General features: G+C 34.4%; 1 protein-coding gene across 4 annotated transcripts in view; it reads left to right on the plus strand.

Annotated features, from left to right (window-relative positions):
* Window positions 1-19,842, plus strand: part of TDRD3 (tudor domain containing 3) — a 214,798-nt gene that overhangs the window by 74,291 nt on the left and 120,665 nt on the right. For 2 of the 4 annotated variants that reach the window (XM_082365396.1, XM_082365399.1), the window contains exons 2-3: window positions 7,400-7,484; window positions 12,436-12,501. In XM_082365396.1, the coding sequence (XP_082221522.1) occupies window positions 7,400-7,484; window positions 12,436-12,501 (151 nt within the window). The remainder of the gene's footprint in view (window positions 1-7,399; window positions 7,485-12,435; window positions 12,502-19,842) is intronic. The other 2 variants (XM_082365397.1, XM_082365398.1) reach the window with 1 other exon arrangement.

Genomic DNA, 19,842 nt, shown 5'->3' on the forward strand with positions numbered 1-19,842 from the left:
TTAGCTCTCTAAAACATCTTCAACATTTTAAAGGAAATGCTTAACAAAAACAAATCTAGGTTTCAAATTCTCAGAATTTAAACACTTTTAAATATTTTACATTATATATGACTTTACAAAGGATTATCCCTAGAACCTTTTCTGATGTCCATATCTTAATCTTTAATATTGGGCCCCCAGATTTTTGTCTGGCCACTGAAATGTTGAAGTTTGAGTAATACGGATGTTAATCATGATGTATCAAGGCATTTCATAATGCTTCACGTCTCTATTGAAGTTACTTGCTTAGAAAAAAGATCTTATGTAGTACTAAGCAGATTTTTTTTTTTACTTTTTGCATATTTATCCTCTCCATTTTTTTGCAGGTTAATTTTTTGAAACATTTGCACATAAAATGTTAAGGTTTTAATGATGATTTCTTTGCTTTTGGTGTTTTTATTTTTGTAATATAAAAATTTGGAAAGTTAGCATAGAAGAAATTAAAATAGATTTTCCCATGTGTAGAAAAAATTTAATATCATATTAGCTAAATGGTGGAAGTAATATACATTTGTGGATGCAAAGAAATCATAAAAACTAAAAACTGAAAAAGAGATGCATTTTTAAAGATAGTTTATATTTGAATAAAATAAATCTTACATAGAAAATAGTTCACTCACTGATTAAGATGAACACTAATTACTTGTTACTTAGAGTTCCTTTATATAATACATATCTTTATTTGATCCATTTGTATATAAACCATAGAGAAAATTAAATTTTAAGCTAGTGTTGACTCAGGTCCTTATTGTAATTGTTGGAATAAAGATTGTGGTATTCATTTTGGCATAGTAGGTGGCCACTTAACCTAAAGAAGGAAAGAAAATGGTAGTGATAGAAGTGGTACTTTTTTTTAGGGAAATGAAAATATTTTTCCTTTTTTCCTTTTTTGCCATTTGGGTCATAGGACTCCCCCTTCTGAATTACTTTTAATAGATTCTGATCCTCCTGTTTGCTGTGCTTAATACCATAAATTCATTCAACTTAATGCTGGTGTACCAAGTTATATTCTGGTTGGTGACTCCCCCCCGCGCCCCCTTGCCAATGTATTTATAAATTGTATTTAGTATGTTCATTTAGTCTGTACCAGTTTATTTGAAGCAAATTTTGTGCCCCAGTTTTTAAAAAAAATATTTATTTATTTGGCTGCGTCAGGTCTTAGCTGCAGCATGTGGGATCTTTCTTGCCGCGTACATGATCTTTAGTTGCGGCATGTGGGATATAGTTCCCTGACCAGGGATGAAGCCCGGGCCCCCTGCTTTGGGAGCGTGCTTAACCACTGGACCACCAGGGAAGTCCTTGTGCCCAAATTTTTATTAGCCTTGTTACCTTAACTAATCTTATTACTCTGTGGTTCATAAATAGGAGTTCATAGGCCATTTTCCTTTATCCTAAAGGAGGGAATTAGCAAATTATTATTTCAGTGTTTTTGACTGGGTACAGCAAAAGCCTATAAGAATAATAGCAAAAACCAAAATTTTCAGCAGGCATGTTACAGACCACTTACACTGTGGGGCTGGAAACAGGATATGCAGAGTGAATAGAGAGACCTTTGTTTGGGTAGTTTTTAAAAATTATTTTTTAATGCCCTGGGAATTTGCAGTAGGTTGGCAATGTTCATATTTGCTAAGATGAAAGATACCTTTTAATATAAATGATTTAAAAAATTACCTGTCAGGTTTTATTCTCTCCTGTCCCTCTATTGGCTTGAGTAATTGGGAGTTAGTTATTATTTTCTTTGTAGCTAAGCAAGGATTCAGTTATAAAATTCCCATTTTGGTATTTGGATAACGTATGTGGGCTAGTAATCTCAGTGTAGCAGCAAATAATCATGTATAGATCAGAGACCCCAAAAACCACATGAGGCCATGCGATTTGGGTTTTCTTCAGAGACAGTTAAGACCATCCTGTAGCAGTCATTGTCCAGATATGTCCTTTATTTTTTGATTGAGTCCCTATCCATTTGGGAAGAATGTTTTCACTCTTGATTTTCTTATTGGCATTTTAAAGAATTTTCATGTGTCGTCAGCCTAATTTGTATGCGTGATAATAGATTCCGTTTTTGATTATCTTAGGAATTCAGGTCTCAGTTCAGACTTGAATGGGCATTCATTGCTTGGACAGGTACAGGTAGGTGGAGGGGAAGAAAAGTTCAGTGTGCTGTTTTAGTATTTCTGGTCAATTAGAACATTTTTCCCCCTAAAAAATATATGTAGTCTGGAAATCTAGGTAAGGATGAGTTATCATATGTGCAGTTTGAAGATAATTTAGGCCAAAGTAAATGATTTGACGATAAATCCGGTAAGAACACTATTTACATGCATAAATATGTTTATTGCTGTCCAGGAGTCATACAAAGTGACCTAAAAGACAGTTCTTTTCCTCTTTTGCTTGAAAAGGATGTCAACCATGGATATTATATCATTTGAGAGACACTTAGGGCACAACCCTGCATGTCAAAGACAAGTTGAAAGTGTATAAGAGCAAACAAACAGATAACTGAAATAAACTAATACAATTAATACGTACAAAGTGTGTGTGCCACATGCAGACTGAAGCCTGTTTTGTTTGGCTTGTACATTGCTTTGCAAAAAACTAAAAGCTAAAAATGAGAAGATCTGACAATGGCTGCTTAACCTATCCTCATACAGATAGTCACTGGAGCTGCCCCCTTTAGATGGGCATGTACTCTTCAGTTTGTTGCTGCCCTCCTCATTATGTGTACATCATAGTCAGTAATTAAGTTAGACTCAAGGATTTTACCTACTTCCAGAGGAATGGATCAAAGGAAAATAGGCACTCTTTTCCCTTGCAGTTAGGAATCCACTTACTGGTAATAGTGATCCACTATCTGGATCTAACAAGTACTATTGAAACAATAGTATTTGTTTTTATCACAGTTTTCTGTCAGTTGAGATTCTTGAACTGTAGTTTGGGAATGTCTGTTTTATATGCCCAAGTAACTTTAGAACATGAGGTAAAGATGGTTTTAGCAGTGAGACCCTTCTTATTAAATATATATTCATTATTTGTAATAGGAAACCACCTCTCCCCCAAATTGGTGGATAGTAATTAATTTTAAAGCTTTTACTTCTTAAGTAAGAAGAGTTGCTCAGGATTAAAATTAAATGACTCTGAGAAAGCCAGAATTTTAACATTTATTTATGAAAATAAGAAGCACTTTCCAAAATCTTTTAAAACAAATTTGAGTGTTTATTAAACTGTGATTTAAAATGGAATTATTTGAAGGTAAAACTAAGGAGAAATATTAGTCTATTCTGTGAGTATGATGCAGAAATTTAGCCCTTTAGTGCCTTGCTTGTCAATAAAATGTATTCCGATGTATTTTTAGTTCAGAATAGTAATGAGTGGTTTTATAATGTTACTGTTCTCAAATCTCCACCAGAGGAGAAAAAAAGTGTGTGCTTTTGGGGCTGTTGTAGTCAACAAGAGCTCTCTGGGGTTTATTTCTTCTTTAAGGTCCATGCCCTTGGGTTTGCATGCTCGAAGACGGCACATGGGAACTGATTATGACTCACTTCCCTTGAGGTCCATCGTGCAGATGTGCACAGGGATCAGATCTGACACGCCTGTGCCAATTTTCAATTCCTTTTTTTCCCAGTGACCACATTAAGGCTGGTGAATTTTGTGTTGTTTTGTTCTTTCAGTTGCTGTGTTCCTGTAGTGCATCTTGAAGCTGATTGGGACATAATACCTTAGTTTTATCACTTTTTTTTATTCATTGATGATATTGGAGTCTTAAATGTTTACAAAAACAAAAAGATTAATTTGTAAATCTCAAGTTACAGTTAATTTAGATTTAGTCCTGTGAAAATGGTCCAGTATTGACAGAAGGATCACCAAGATATTACTGGGGAGACCTGTGAATGGGTCTCCTGTTTCTTGATAATTACAAAGTAAAGCTGTGAGGCTCAAGTCCTTTGATTTTTTTTTTTTTTTTTTAATGTGAAGGGTGAGGAAGGGAGACTTGTAAAACTTGGAAATTGAGACTGAGCCATATTTTATAATTTCTTATATTCAGGAAGCCTTCTCCAGGCATCGTTTGGAAGAAATCACATGATATTTGATTTATACATGGATGAAGTCAAATTTACACCCCCTTATCTCTTCTGCTTTCAGAATTTTTGTTAGATAGATGTTTCCTTTTTATATTTTGCAGGATAGGTATTTTTATTGTTGTAACAATTTTTGAATCTCTTAATAGTAGTTAATATTAGTTTCGTGATCTTTTACTATGAAACTAGGCCTATTCTTATTTAATATACTTTGGAGACACTGATTGAATTTGCCTAGTTGTGCTTTTTTGTGTGTGTTGGTAAAGTGTCTACTTGATTGAGAAATTGATTTGTATAGATGTTGACTTCTGTTTATGAGAAAAAAATCATATTCCTGATATTAGCATTAGTTGTTGATAAATAAAAATAGTGTGTTGTAATGAAAAGACTGCTAAACTGGGAATCAGGAGACATTTTTGTTTTAACTTTGCATAGCTTAAGTTTGTATTTTGGAGCAAGTTTAGGTTAACATCTTTGGGCATTCTTTTCTTCATCTGTAAAATTGAAGAGTTAAACTTTGATTATTTTTTAAGATCATTTCCAGTTCATCTGACATCCTATAATCTTTCAATTCTAAAGAGTTGCCTTTCTAGAAAACAAAAGTATTTTATTAGTCATTGCATATTATTTCCCCACTGTAGGAATTTTGAAAGTTGTGTTTTTGTAATTACTCAGTCAGCATTTAATATAGCACCCATATCCCTCTATGCACTGTTGCTTCCTACAGTAAATAAAATTCATCTCAACCTATACTGACCTCTCATCTCTTCCCCATTTTCCAGCCATAACGTTCCAAGTTATTACCTCTAGAATGTGCTTTATACTTTTTTACTTCCATGTTGTTGGTCGTACTATTCCCTTTCTGTACACTCTTTTCCATTCCGCAGCCACTATGAGCACCCATAACATTTTGTTTAGTTATTTTGGCATTGTATGATAGCTGTTTACATGTTGTATTATTCTTTATGTGAGACTGTAAACTCCTTGAAGAAAGATGTTTATTTTTCATCATTTTACTGATGTTATTACTGATTCACATAGTACTTTTCACATAAAGGGGGAGTTAATTAATATTTGTAGAACTGAATTTGTAAGATGGTTAGTGCTGGATACAGTCAATGGCTGTGAATAGTGAAAAATTATCAGGGTAATAAGGAAATGAACTTAGCCATTCTGAATTAAAGCAGTGTTTTAGCCATCTATGCTGACTGCAAACAAACATTGTATTCCATGGTCACTCATGTACTATTTATTCCTGCCTCCCATCCATTCATTCTTACTGACTCATCTACCTACTTACTTCTATTTTTCTCTGTAGCCCACTTAACTCCTTGCCTTCATTCATCATTGTAGTTTAGCACTGCCATGGTCTTCAACTTTTAATAGTATCTAATTTTTTTAACACATTCTTGCTTTGATTTATATACACTTTCCTTTCTTTTACCTCCTTGATCTTATGCATAGGTTTATCAGCTTTAATTTTCTATTGCTTTTTGTACTCTCCTATTCACATTTCTTTTCACTTGCCCTTTTACTTTTGAGAAATCATTCATCCTATGTTTCTTAAAGGCAAATGCTCTTTGGTTGCTGTCTTCAGGTAAAGTTTACATTGACAAGTGTCTTAGAATCAGCCTAAGGTTGAGGGTTGATGGTGGAATTGCTGGCCATCAGGAAGAGCCGGAGTTAGCTCTGTCAGACTAGCACTCCTGTATCTTTTTTTTTTTTTTTCATCTTTATTAGATTATAATTGCTTTCCAGTGTTGTGTTAGTTTCTCTTGTACAGCAAAGTGAGTCAACTATATGTATGCCTATATCCCCTCCCTCTTGGGCCTCCCTCCCACCCTCCCCATCCCACCCCTCTAGGTAATCACAAAGTACCAAGCTGATCTCCCTGTGCTATACAGCAGCTTCCCACTAGCTATCTGTTTTACACATGGTAGTGTATATATGTCAGTGTTACTCTCTGAGTTCATCTCACCCTCCCCTTACCCACCTGTGTCTACAAGTCTGTTCTCTAAGACTGCATCTCTGTTCCTGCCCCGCCACTAGGTTCATCAGTACCATTTTTCTAGATTCCATATATATGCGTTAATGTACGGTATTTACTTTTTTTCTTTCTGACTTCCTTCACTCTGTATGACGGACTCTAGGTCCATCCACATCACTACAGATGACTCAATTTCGTTCCTTTTTATGGCTGAGTAATATTCCATTGTGTATATATGTACCACATCTTTTTCATCCATTCATCTGTCTGTGGACATTTAGGTTGCTTCCATGTTCTGGCTATTGTAAGTAGTGCTGCAAGGAACATTGGGGTACATGTATCTTTTTGAATTATGGTTTTCTCAGGGTATATGCCCAGTAGTGGGATCTTTTTAGTGGGAGAATGTCTACAGTGGCAATGCTAGCATCAGACCTTTGGTTAAAGGAGTATCTGATACTGATTACAAAAGATGTTGAATGTTAATGGGCATTTTTACAGGTGGACTTTTGGGGGGATGATATCTGAATTGTAGAATTTATCAAAGAATTTCAAAATGACTGTATTGGGTGTGGGTGAATTGGTAGAGATGATTTTTCCCCCCTTTGGATTCAATAATCTTTTTACTCTTGAATTAATTATTGTCTGCTACAGATGTATGGTTGGTTTGGACTGAATAAAAAAAAACAGAGGACAATAAGACAATGAGTAAAAAAAAACTGAAAAGAGACAGGAAAAGTAAAAGATGTAAGATAAAAAGTTGCCTATCTTTGTGCTATTTGGAGTCAGTAGTATTTATTGAAAGATTCTTGGGAACATTATGTTAGAGAAAGGGGACTTGAGAAGATAATGTGAGAAAGTAGCCCAGAAGAAAGTTTGTTGGACTATATTTAAATCTATGTTGTTTTTAGTTCTATTTTTATAGCACATCTCAATCTCTTAAGAGTTTACTGTATTACTAAATATTTAAGTCGGATATTGTATTTGTATAATAGTAAAGAGGATCTCATTCATTCCTTAAGAAGTATATTGATGGTTAAATAGCTTTTCTCGGAAAACATATGGATACTTTTATTAACACAGTATCCCTTTAAAGATATAAAAGAGGAAAAATACGCATTGTCTATCCTGTTCTATCAGATAGTAAATAAACAACAGGGAGTATCCAGGGCTCTTTTTGCCTAGTATTTGTAGTGAAAGCATTTTATAATAGAGAACAAAATTGCATGTAGACTTAAGAAAATAATTTTGGTTAATTTTGATTTTAGAAAATATTAAGCCATTTATTTTATTTTAACAGGTATCTTTCAGATGAAGGCATTGAAGCGTGCACAAGTTCTCCTGACAAAGTCAATATAAATGACATCATCTTGATTGCTCTCAATGTAGGTTTTATTTATTAACTTATAAACGTTTTAAATCTGGAAGCTATATTTATGAAAATATCTCATAGAATAAACTGGATTTTATGATGAGAAAAAATCATAAATCATCTTGCATTTTTTTTTTTTTTTAATTTTTTTTTATAGCTACTTTTATTTTTATTTATTTATTTTTATTTTTGGCTGTGCTGGGTCTTCGGTTCGTGTGAGGGCTTTCTCTAGTTGCGGCAAGTGGGGGCCACTCTTCATCGCGGTGCGGGGACCGCTCTTCATCGCGGTGCGGGGACCGCTCTTCATCGCGGTGCGGGGACCGCTCTTCATCGCGGTGTGGGGACCGCTCTTCATCGCGGTGCTCGGGCCTTTCACTATCGCGGCCCCTCCCGCTGCGGGGCACAGGCTCCAGATGCGCAGGCTCAGTAGTTGTGGCTCACGGGCCCAGCCGCTCCGTGGCATGCGGGATCTTCCCAGACCAGGGCTCGAACCCGTGTCCCCTGCATTAGCAGGCAGATTCTCAACCACTGCGCCACCAGGGAAGCCCTCATCTTGCATTTTTATTGTTCATTTTAAGTTGCAGGAATGTTTGTTGAATTTGGTAATCTCATATAAGCCAATTATTAGAAATATATATTTCTTTAACATCTATTATTCAGAATTCAATGAAAAAGGGAAAAATGCAATTAAAACTCCTTTTTTTTTCACCCTGTGATCAGTTACAGAATTTCATTACATTTACAGTAGCTATGTAATAACAGTAAAAACTGATCATATTCATGAAAACAAATTGACATTTAATGTACATAGAAACTCTAGCTAGGTTATAGCTTCTTGACAGTTGTATTTTTTCTTTCAAAGTAACTTTTCCTGTTGATAAAAGTAGTATATATGGTACCATACAACTACTTCATAAAATACAGAAAAGTAAAATAATAAAACCAAATAATTACCGTTAATGTTTTGGTGTATATTTCTTTCCAAGCTCTTTCCCTCTACCCATTTGTATAGTTGTATCTTTTCTATAATTGGGATTGACTTTTGGATTTTTTTGAAGAGTTATAAAAATTGTTTGAAGTACAGATGTAAGTAAATTAATATTCTTTTTTCAATCTTGCAGTTACCCCGTGGGAGTTTTTTTTGTATCGCCTTTGCAGTCACAGTCTATTAATCAACTTCATATACTATGATACATAATCAATGAAATTCAGAAGAGAATTACTGTCTGATAAATCCATTATGTCACTGCAAAGTAGGTTTAGCATAAAGCAGAAAGGGTGACAACTGATAAGAATATGTGAAGTATAAATATGTAACTGTATAACTTTTCAAATTACTTAAATTTATATTTATATAATTAAACTTGGGTTTAAACATAAAATTTATATTTTGAAGCCTGTGATTTTTTTAGCTGCTTTGAAATTTTATTCAATAAGACCAACAGGTTTTTTAGAAATTATGTGTGTTATCTGTGACTACAAATGGGAATATTTGCTAGACACTTTAACTTTCTTTGATTTGCACCCAAATTAGTGAATTTTATTTTCAAAAAATGGTATAAAGAACCCTAGTTTCTTTGTTTATTAAAAAAAGTCCTAAAGATGATAGGAAAAAGGCTTTGTGATAATCTTCTTTTTTATTTTTCTTATTTATATACATAGGTAAATAGCATTGAGCTATGTATAAATTGGGTATGAAACTAAGTAAAGTAAGTCAACATGAAGTATTTGTCCTGTGTACATAAGAGGTACATGATGATTATTATCTTAGTGAATTAATTTGTCTTTATAATTTTCTTTAAAATATATAGTTGAATACTGCGGTCCAAAGCTATTATGCGATATAATAGGATAAAAAAAATACTTCTAATCGGGATGAAGTCTACACCAGACAAATAATCTAAGTTTCAAGTTTATAACCTTTAAATAAAATCAGGTATATACAGTATTTCTGTTGAATTATTTTAACTTTCAAGTGATTGTGGGGTGTTAATCACTAATTGAGAAAGACTTGCATTATTAGTTCTTACATATAACTTATTACATATTGGGAGAATAATCCATGCATAAGCTTGCTAATGTTCTCTTCTATCAGTGGGAACACACTGAATTTGTTCCTTTATCTAGCAGTGAACAAAGCAATGGTATGTATATGGTTTTGCTGCCCAGGGAAGTCCATTAGGCTATTATTGGGCTGCTTAGGAAGGTACTCTCTGCTTAGCATGAAATAAAATTCCAGACTCCCCCCCTCAAAAAGCAGGTGTTTACCATAAATCACATTGTTAATACAAATAATTTAGGCAGTGAACCACATTTTCTGTTAGGGAATGGTTCAAGTGCCAAGTTCCCAGATGACACCTTCGGGCCAACTTTGTAAGCAGGCCCTTCTAAAGATAGCAGCCTCAGAGCTGCTATGTAACTCTTTTCTGCATGGGTTTTTATGTTGAAAGGAGGGAGGTTCTTAATTTTTTTCCTCTGTAGAATGAGGAGTAAGGATATTAAGAAATAACCTTGAAATTCAGCATATAGTTTTGCGTTCAAATTCCTGAATTATTCAGAAAAAAATTAAATGATAGCCTAGTCTTAAATTACTAAATAATATGTAACAGTAAAAGTTTTAAAAGATTATTTTAAAATTTCTTTTAAGATTCTGTATAATACAAAATGATTTGCCAAATAGATATTCTGCTGAACTTACTTGAAGAAATAGTCAGGAATCTTGTGTGTGTGTGCACACGTGCATGTTATAGGTTAAATATTTCTCCTGCATAATTGCTTATTCACTATAAATGTATTTTTGGACCCAGTTATCCTAGTGATCCTGATATAACAGTGTCTGAATCGTAGAATTGCCTTTGCAGAACTCATAAATTGACTTTGAATTTAGGATGTTTAAAGATTTGGTAGGTCATTTTCATCTTGCTAAAAGAACAGTGAAATAACATTCCTTATATGTGTGTACGGCACTTTGAATACATTGTCTCCTTTTAGCCTGACAACAGCTTTGGAAGATAGAATTGGTAATATGTTTTCCATGTTACAGAGGAATAAATTAACTGGATTTAGAGAATTTCTGACGTGTCCCAGGTCATATTAGTTAATTACAGTATGTAGTAAATCAAAGTTTAGGATTTTAGTCTAGTGCTCATTTCTCATTTATATTAATGCCTCATTTAATTTTAATTTTAATTTTATAATTAGTGATAAAAACCAGAAATGAAGGACCATGATGTATCATAAAATTTTTATATATTCTGTTTTTTATACATATTTAAATATTTCAGCTTTTGAGTGACTTCAAGATAATGCTTATGTTTTTATGAACTGTTAGTTGTATTATTGACTTGTACACGTTCAGATGATAACAATATGCATGTTTTATATTCGCTAAAGTAAACATGATAGCTAACATTCATTAAATGCTTACTGTTTGCAAGTCATTGTGCTGAATGCTTTACATGCATTATTTAATCTTCAAAACAATCCTAATATAGGAAATGCTAGTATAGGAAAGTATTTTTTTCCCCATATGTTGCTTAGTATTTTCAAAGTCAAAGCCATGCAACTTGAGGTATGGTTTATAGTTCTTTCACTCTGTTATTGGGTGGAGGCTGCAAAAAGGATAAACCTGAAAAATTGTTAAACAAGTATTTGGATTTGGGGCTTAGTTTACCTGGCAGTTCCATTCAGTGAGTTTTACTTTAGGAGTGATCCTTGCATTACATTGAGAAATAAATTATAAATCATTGTAGTAAAAGACTGGAAAGGATCTGTGAGGGTTATATAACATGTATGCTTGTTTCTTAAGCTGACCATATATGGATATTTCAAATAAGAGGATATTCTATTATTGTAGGTGTTCAAAGAAGACTGTCCTACTTCTCTGTATGTATCCTTTTGTGATACTGTAATTTTAATCATCTAGTATTTTCTCCTTAAGTCTAATATAAATTTCTCCCTTATAAATGTTGTGATTAAATGCACTCTAAGTCTGTTTTGTTTTGCTCTTGAGGCAATGAAGAGCTTCTCTTTACTATATTTAAGGAATAACAAAACAGTACACATTTAGTTATTAATCTAACCTCACTATCTCAAGCAGCAAGATAATTTCTTAGCTTAAATGATTAGGCCTTTTTCATGAGTAGTATTAGTTTTCTTCTGAACAAATTTCTTACTATTCCTTTAGTTTTCACTCTTAAAGAAGACAAAATCCTGAAAATTTCTGTTTTTTTATGTAGACTGTGTAGTTGAAGTTCTGTTTTTATGTCAGAAATCCTACAACTTTATCTTAGTCCTATGTTGTCCTTTTTATGTTTTGCTTTGGTTTGCTGAATAATATGTACTTACGAATTTTCATGTGGTTAGTCACTTGTTCACCAACTTCTGTTTCTGTAATTTGTTTAAAAAGCAAATGAAATAAGTATTTACTACAGTATAGTCTTACGATTTCTTGCTGTTGCAGTGGTATTGTTCTCTGGGATATTTTTATGTTATGTAGCTTTGTTATGTCATAAGTATCACAGCCTATAGAGTAATGTGTTTTCATGTCTCTGCATATCAAGGTTATATAGAATTTAGTTGTCAAAAATATACTCTGTTTATATGTTCAAAGTAGTCATTTAGTTTTGGATTGTGGCATTAATTTTTTAGTAAGACTATATAGTTTCATAAAATCAAGTTTTAGTTTTTAATAAAGAAGACTTAGTAAGTTAAAAGGTTATCTAGAGAAGTATGACCAGATATAAATAAGGCCTTTGACGTACTTTAAACAATGTATGTATGGGACTGTGTTATTAGAAAAGATTGATTTTATATATATATATATCTCATAATCAGTTGAAAGACATTTATTTAAATTTTGTTCCACATACCTTAAGTAATTTTATCTTTTGTTTGTGAGTGAGATTAGATTTAGATTCACTTTTCTCTATAATTTTATTTTAATAATAATATTTTTATTTTAGACAGACTTGAGAACAATTGGCAAGAAATTCCTCCCCAGTGACATCAATGGTGGAAAGGTGGAAAAGGTAATGAAAAATGTTAACTTCCTAAATTATGCTAAGTACAATAAATATGAACATCTACTAAATTACTGGAATTATTTTTTGTCAATGAAGACTGCAACTTCAAAATATTTTGGAGGTGAACAATTCACAGAGTTATCATTATAGTGACTTCCTATACACATGGAAAATTACTAAAGCTTAAACTTTTAAACTTTTGGTGACTTTTCAACATTTAAAAAAACTTTTTTTTCAGGAATTGTAACTATGACACACTTACTTTACATGTGAGACTTACCAGATATTATTGGTGCTCAGGAAAAGGACCTTTTTGTATCTTTTTATTTTAGTTACCTGTTAACCATATTTGTTTAATGAACTTATTAATATAAAATTATAAGATTGGGAGAGAGTGTTAGGAGCAATTTGGCAAAGCCATGCATTTTGTTACTGCTATCATTTTGTGTAACACATATATGTATTCATGTTATGAATTTTTTCAGTGATGTTTTTAAAATACAAGGATACAGTTTTTAGATACCAACTAGTCAATCTTTTACTTCTTATTCATTTGTATTCAATTTCTTCTTTTTATTTGAAAATACATGTAAATTGCGTCAACCAAGAATTTTATATGTGCTACTGCTCACTTTTTGAACTATTACGGAACATCATTATCTGTAGTTTAAAGAAATACTTTGAATGTATATGTTTTGTGTTTGAATAAGTATTCTTATCATTTTAACACTCAGATATTTAAGATAGTTGCTGTACCTCAGATATTTTAAATTTTAGATAATTTTAAAAGGTCTGAAATGTAACAACATATTTTTCACATTTTCCCTAATGCAATAGATGGTAATCATTTAGCTGGAAAGAAAACAAGAGTTTATTTTATAATTTACAGTAGTTTTTGAAGCAGATACTCAGAGAAGAAAGTTCTACAAACTCCTCAGCAATTCATTTTAATGTTTAACAACACTCTGTGTCAGCAAACTTTAATTGTATTTTAACCTAAATTTCTTTTGATGCAACTTGAAGTCCGTAACGTCTTCTTTATCTTCCCTCAGGGGAAATGGAGAACATCTGGTTACTTTCCCTTGTGAATAATTCTTCATATACTTGAAGACTTGTAAATGTCAGTACCACAGGTTTCTTCTTGCTAAAGCCATCTATCTTGGTTCCTCTGTTTATTCTGTCCCAGGCATTCCATTCATCTTCATTGTTCTTCTCAGAGTCCTCTCCAGTTCCATACATTTCTTTTTCTGGTTGTGGTCGTAGTTCTCAGACTTCAGCATACATCAGAATCATCCTGAGGCCTGGCTAGAACACACATTGCCAGCCTCTAACCTCTCCCACTCCCACGCCTCTGTCTCCATTCAACTGGGATAGAGCCCTAGAATTTGTATTATGAACAAGTCTCTGTGGGATGTTGATTCTGCTGGTCTGGGAAGCATAATTAGAAAACTTCTGGGGTATAGAACTCCAAATTAGGCAGCAATCTTGGACAGGTCTGATGAATGCACAGTTCTTTACAGGAAAAGTAACTAATATCAAAGCAGTGGCTGCGCATCCTTATGCTAGTTGATTTAAGAAAACTAGCATTCTGGATTATTGATTTTCCATTGTTTCTTCATGTGTCTTTAGGGATTCTCAGCACCTATCTCTACTATAAGCTCATGGGGAAAGATACTGATAAGAGTTTCCTCTGCTTCCTCCAACTTCTCAGAGCATTTTTTTTTTAAATACTTTTTTATCAGTTATCTATTTTATACATATTACTGTATATATATCAATCCCAATCTCCCAATTCATCCCACCACTGCCCCCCAGCCCCACTTTCCCCCCTTGGTATCCATACGTTTGTTCTCTACATCTGTGTCTCTATTTCTGCCTTGCAAACTGGTTCATCTGTACCATTTTTCTAGATTCCACATATATGCGTTAATATAAGATATTTGTTTTTCTCTTTCTGACTTACTTCATTCTGTATGACAGTCTCTAGGTCCATCCACGTCTCTACAATGACCCAATTTCATTCCTTTTTATGGCTGAGTAATATTCTATTGTATATATGTACCACATCTTTATCCATTCATGTGTCGATGGACATTTACATTGCTTCCATGACCTGGCTATTGTAAATAGTGCTGCATTGAACATTGGGGTGCATGTGTATTTTTTTTTAATTAATTTTATTTATTTATTTATTTTTGGCTGCGCTGGGTTTTTGTTGCTGTGCACAGGCTTTCTCTAGTGTTGAGTGAGGGCTACTCTTCATTGCGGTGCACAGGCTTCTCATTGCGGTGGCTTCTCTTGTGGAGCACGGGCTCTAGGCATGTGGGCTTCAGTAGTTGTGGCACACGGGCTCAGTAGTTATGGCTCACAGGCTGTGGAGTGCAGGCTCAGTAGTTGTGGCACACGGGCTTAGTTGCTCCGTGGCATGTGGGATCTTCCTGGACCAGGGCTGGAACCCATGTCCCCTGCATTGGCAGGTGGATTCTTAACCACTGCGCCACAAGGGAAGTCCAAGGGGTGCATGTGTCTTTTTGAATTATGGTTTTCTCTGGGTATATGCCCAGTAGTGGGATTGCTGGGTCATATGGTAATTCTACTTTTAGTTTTCTAAGGAACCTCCATACTGTTCTCCATAGTGACTGTATCAATTTACATTCCCACTAACAGTGCAAGAGGGTTCCCTTTTCTCCACACCCTCTCCAGCATTTGTTGTTTGTAGATATTCTGATGATACCCACGCTAATCAGTGTGAGGTGATACCTCATTGTAGTTTTGATTTGCATTACTTTAATAATTAGTGATGTTGAGCAGCTTTTCATGTGCCTCTTGGCCATCTGTAAGCCTTCTTTGGAGAAATGTCTACCTAGGTCTTCTGCCGATTTTTTGATTGGGTTGTTTGTTTTTTTCAATATTGAGCTGCATGAGCTGTTTATATATTTTGGAGATTAATCCTTTGTTGATTCGTTTGCAAATATTTTCTCCTATTCTGAGGGTTGTCTTTTCATCTTGTTTATAGTTTCCTTTGCTGTGCAAAAGCTTTTATGTTTCATTAGGTCCCATTTGTTTATTTTTGTTTTTATTGCCATTACTCTAGGAGGTGGGTCAAAAAAGATCTTGCTGTGATTTATGTCAGAGAGTGTTCTTCATATGTTTACCTCTAAGAATTTTATAGTGTATTGTCTTACATTTAGGTCTTTAATCCATTTTGAATTTATTCTTGTGTATGGTGTTAAGGAGTGTTCTAATTTCATTCTTTTACATGTAGCTGCCGAGTTTTCCCACCACCACTTATTGAAGAGACTGTCTTTTCTCCATTGGATATCCCTGCCTCCTTTGTCATAGATTAGTTGACCATAGATGTGTGGGTTTATCTCTGGGCTTTCTATCCTGTTCCATTGTTCTATATTTCTGTTTTTCTGCCAGTACCATATTGTCTTGATTACTGTAGCTTTGTAGTATAGTCTGAAGTCAGGGAGTCTGATTCCTCCAGGTCCGTTTTTTTCCCTCAAGATTGCCTTGGCTGTTCTGGGTCTTTTGTGTCTCCACACAAATTTTAAGATTTTTGTTCTAGTTCTGTAAAAAATGCCATTGGTAATTTGATAGGGATTGCATTGAATCTGTAGATTGCTTTGGGTAGTATAGTGTTTTTCACAGTATTGATTCTTCCATTCCAAGAACATGGTATATATCTCTCCATCTGTTTGTGTCATCTTTGATTTCTTTCACCAGTGTCTTATAGTTTTCTGAGTACAGGTCTTTTACCTCCTTATGTACATTTATTGCTAGGTAATGTATTCTTTTTGTTGCAAGGGTGAATGGGATTGTTTCCTTAATTTCTCTTTCTGATCTTTCGCTGTTAGTGTATAAGAATGCAAGAGATTTCTGTGCATTAATTTTGTATCCTGTAACTTTACCAAATTAATTGATTAGCTCTAGTAGTTGTCTGGCCGCATCTTTAGGATTATCTATATATAGTATCATGTCATCTGCAAACAGTGACAGTTTTACTTCTTCTTTTCCAATTTGTATTCCTTTTATTTCTTTTTCTTCTCTGATTGCCATGGTTAGGACTTCCAAAACTATGTTGAATAAGAGTAGTGAGAGTGGACATCCTTGTCTTGTTCCTTATCTTCGTGGAAATGCTTTCAGTTTTTCACCATTGAGAATGATGTTTGCTGTGGGTTTGTCATATATGGCCTTTAATATGTTGAGTTAGGTTCCCTTTCCTCTATGCCCACTTTCTGGAGATTTTTATCATAAATTGGTGTTGAATTTTGTCAAAAGCTTTTTCTACATCTATTGAGATGATCATATGGTTTTTCTTCTTCAGTTTGTTGATATGGTGTATCACATTGATTGATTTGCATATATTGAAGAGTCCTTGCATCCCTGGGATAAATCCCACTTGATCGTGGTGTATGATCCTTTTAATGTGTTGTTGGATTCTGTTTGCTAGTATTTTGTTGAGGATTTTTGCATCTATATTCATCAGTGATATTGGTCTGTAATTTTCTTTTTTTGTAGTATCTTTGTCTGGTTTTGGTATCCGGGTGATGGTGACCTCATAGAATGAGTTTGGGAGTGTTCCTTCCTCTGCAATTTTTTGGAAGAGTTTGAGAAGGATGGGTGTTAGCTCTTCTCTAAATGTTTGATAGAATTCACCTGTGAAGCCATCTGGTCCTGGACTTTTGTTTGTTGGAAGATTTTTAATCACGGTTTCAATTTCATTACTTGTGATTGGTCTGTTCATATTTTCTATTTCTTCCTGGTTCAGTGTTGGAAGGTTATAGCTTTCTAAGAATTTGTCCATTTCTTCCAGGTTCTCCATTTTATTGGCATAGAGTTGCTTGTAGTAGTCTCTTATGGTGCTTCGTATTTCTGTGGTGTCTGTTATAATTTCTCCTTTTTCATTTCTAGTTTTATTGATTTGAGTCCTCTTCCTTTTTTTCTTGATGAGTCTGGCTAAAGGTTTCTCAATTTTGTTTATCTTCTCAAAGAATCAGCTTTCAGTTTTATTGATCTTTGCTATTGTTTTCTTTGTTTCTATTTCATTTATTTCTGCTCTGATTTATGAAATCTATCCTTCCACTAAGTTTGGGTTTTGTTTTTTCTTCTTTCTCCAGTTCCTTTAGGTGTAAAGTTAGATTGTTTATTTGAGATTTTTCTTGTTTCTTGCTATAAATTTCCCTCTTAGAACTGGTTTTGCTTCATCCCATAGATTTTGATCATCGTGTTTTCCTGGTCATTTGTCTCTAGGTAATTTTTGATTTCCTTGTTGATGTCTTCAGTGATCTCTTGGTAATTTAGTAACTTGTTGTTTAGCCTCCATGTGTTTGTGTTTATGTTTTTTCCCCTGTAATTTATTTCTTGTCTCATAGCATTGTGGTCTGAAAAGATGCTTGATACAATTACAATTTTCTTAAATTTACCAAGGCTTGATTTGTGACCCAAAATGTCATCTATCCTGTAGAATGTTCTGTGTGCACTTGAGAAGAAAGTGTAATCTGCTGTTTTTGGATGGAATATCCTGTAGATATCAATTAAATCTATCTGGTCTATTGTATCATTTAAAGCTTATGTTTCCTTTTTAATTTTCCATCTGGATGATCTGTCCATTGGTGTAAGTGAGGTGTTGAAGTCCCCCACTATTATTGTGTTACTGTCAATTTCCTCTTTTATAGCTGTTAGCATTTGCCTTATATATTGAGGTGCTCCTATGTTGGGTGCATATATATTTATAATTGTTATATCTTCTTCTTGGATTGATCCGTTGATCATTATGTAGTGTCCTTCCTTGTCTCTTCTAACATTCTTTATTTTAAAGTCTATTTTATCTGATATGAGTATTGCTACTCCAGCTTTCTTTTGATTTCCATTTGCTTGGGATATCTTTTTCCATCCCCTCACTTTCATTCTGTATGTGTTCCTAGGTCTGAAGTGTGTCTCTTGTAGACAGCATATATACGGGTCTTACGTTTGTATCCATTCAGCAAGCCTGTTTCTTTTGGTTGGAGCATTTAATCCATTCACATTTAAGGTTATTATTGATATGTATGTTCCTATTCCCATCTTCTTAATTGTTTTGGGTTTGTTTTTGTAGGTCCTTTTCTTCCCTTGTGTTTCCCAGTTAGAGAAGTTCCTTTAGCATTTGTTGTAGACCTGGTTTGGTGGTGCTAAATTCTCTTAGCTTTTGCTTGTCTGTAAAGCTTTTGATTTCTCCATCGAATCTGAATGAGATCCTTTTCTGGTCGAGTAATCTTGGTTGTAGGTTCTTCCCTTTAATCACTTTAAATATATTGTACCACTCCTTTCTGGCTTGTAGAGTTTCTACCGAGAAATCAGCTGTTAACCTTTTGGGAGTTCCCTTGTATGTTATTTGTTGCTTTTCCCTTGCTGCTTTTAATAATTTTTCTTTGTCTTTAATTTTTGTCAATTTGATTATTATGTATCTCGGTATGTTTCTCCTTGGGTTTATCCTGCCTGGGACTCTCTGTGCTTCCTGGACTTGGGGGGCTGTTCCCTTTCCCATGTTAGGGAAGTTTTCAACTATAATATCTTCAAATATTTTCTCAGGTCCTTTCTGTCTCTCTTCTCCTTTTGGGACACCCCTAATGTGAATGTTGGTGCATTTATTGTTGTCCCAGAGGTCTCTTAGGCTCTCTTCATTTGTTTTCATTCTTTTTTCTTTATTCTGTTCCACAGCAGTGAATTCCACCATTCTGTCTTCCAGGTCACTTATCTGTTCTTCTGCCTCAGTTATTCTGCTATTGATTCCTTCTAGTGTATTTTTCATTTCAGTTATTGTATTGTTCATCTTTGTTTGTATGTTCTTTAATTCTTCTAGGTGTTTGTTAAACATTTCTTGCATCTTCTCAATCTTTGCTGCCATTCTTTTTCTGAGGTCCTGGATCATCTTCACTATCATTATTCTGAATTCTTTTTCTGGAAGGTTGCCTATCTCCACTTCATTTAGTTGTTTTTCTGGGGTTTTATCTTGTTCCTTCATCTGGTACATAGTCCTCTGCCTTTTCATGTTGTCTTTCTTTCTATAAATGTGGTTTTCGTTGCACAGCCTGCAGGATTGTATTTCTTTTTGCTTTTGCTGCCTACCCTTTGGTGGATGAGGCTATCTAAGAGGCTTGTGCAAGGTTCCTAATGGAGGGACTGGTGGTGGGTAGAGCTGGGTGTTGCTCTGGTGGCAGAGCTCAGTAAAACTTTAATCCACTTGTCTGCTGATGGGTGGGGCTGAGTTCCCTCCCTGTTGGTTGTTTGGCCTGAGGTGACCCAGCACTGGAGCCAACAGGCTCTTTGGTGGGGCTAATGGTGTACTCTGGGAGGGCTCACACC

The sequence above is a fragment of the Balaenoptera borealis genome (assembly GCF_965194805.1).
Source record: "Balaenoptera borealis genome assembly, chromosome: 18".
In the NCBI taxonomy this organism is placed as follows: domain Eukaryota; kingdom Metazoa; phylum Chordata; class Mammalia; order Artiodactyla; family Balaenopteridae; genus Balaenoptera; species Balaenoptera borealis.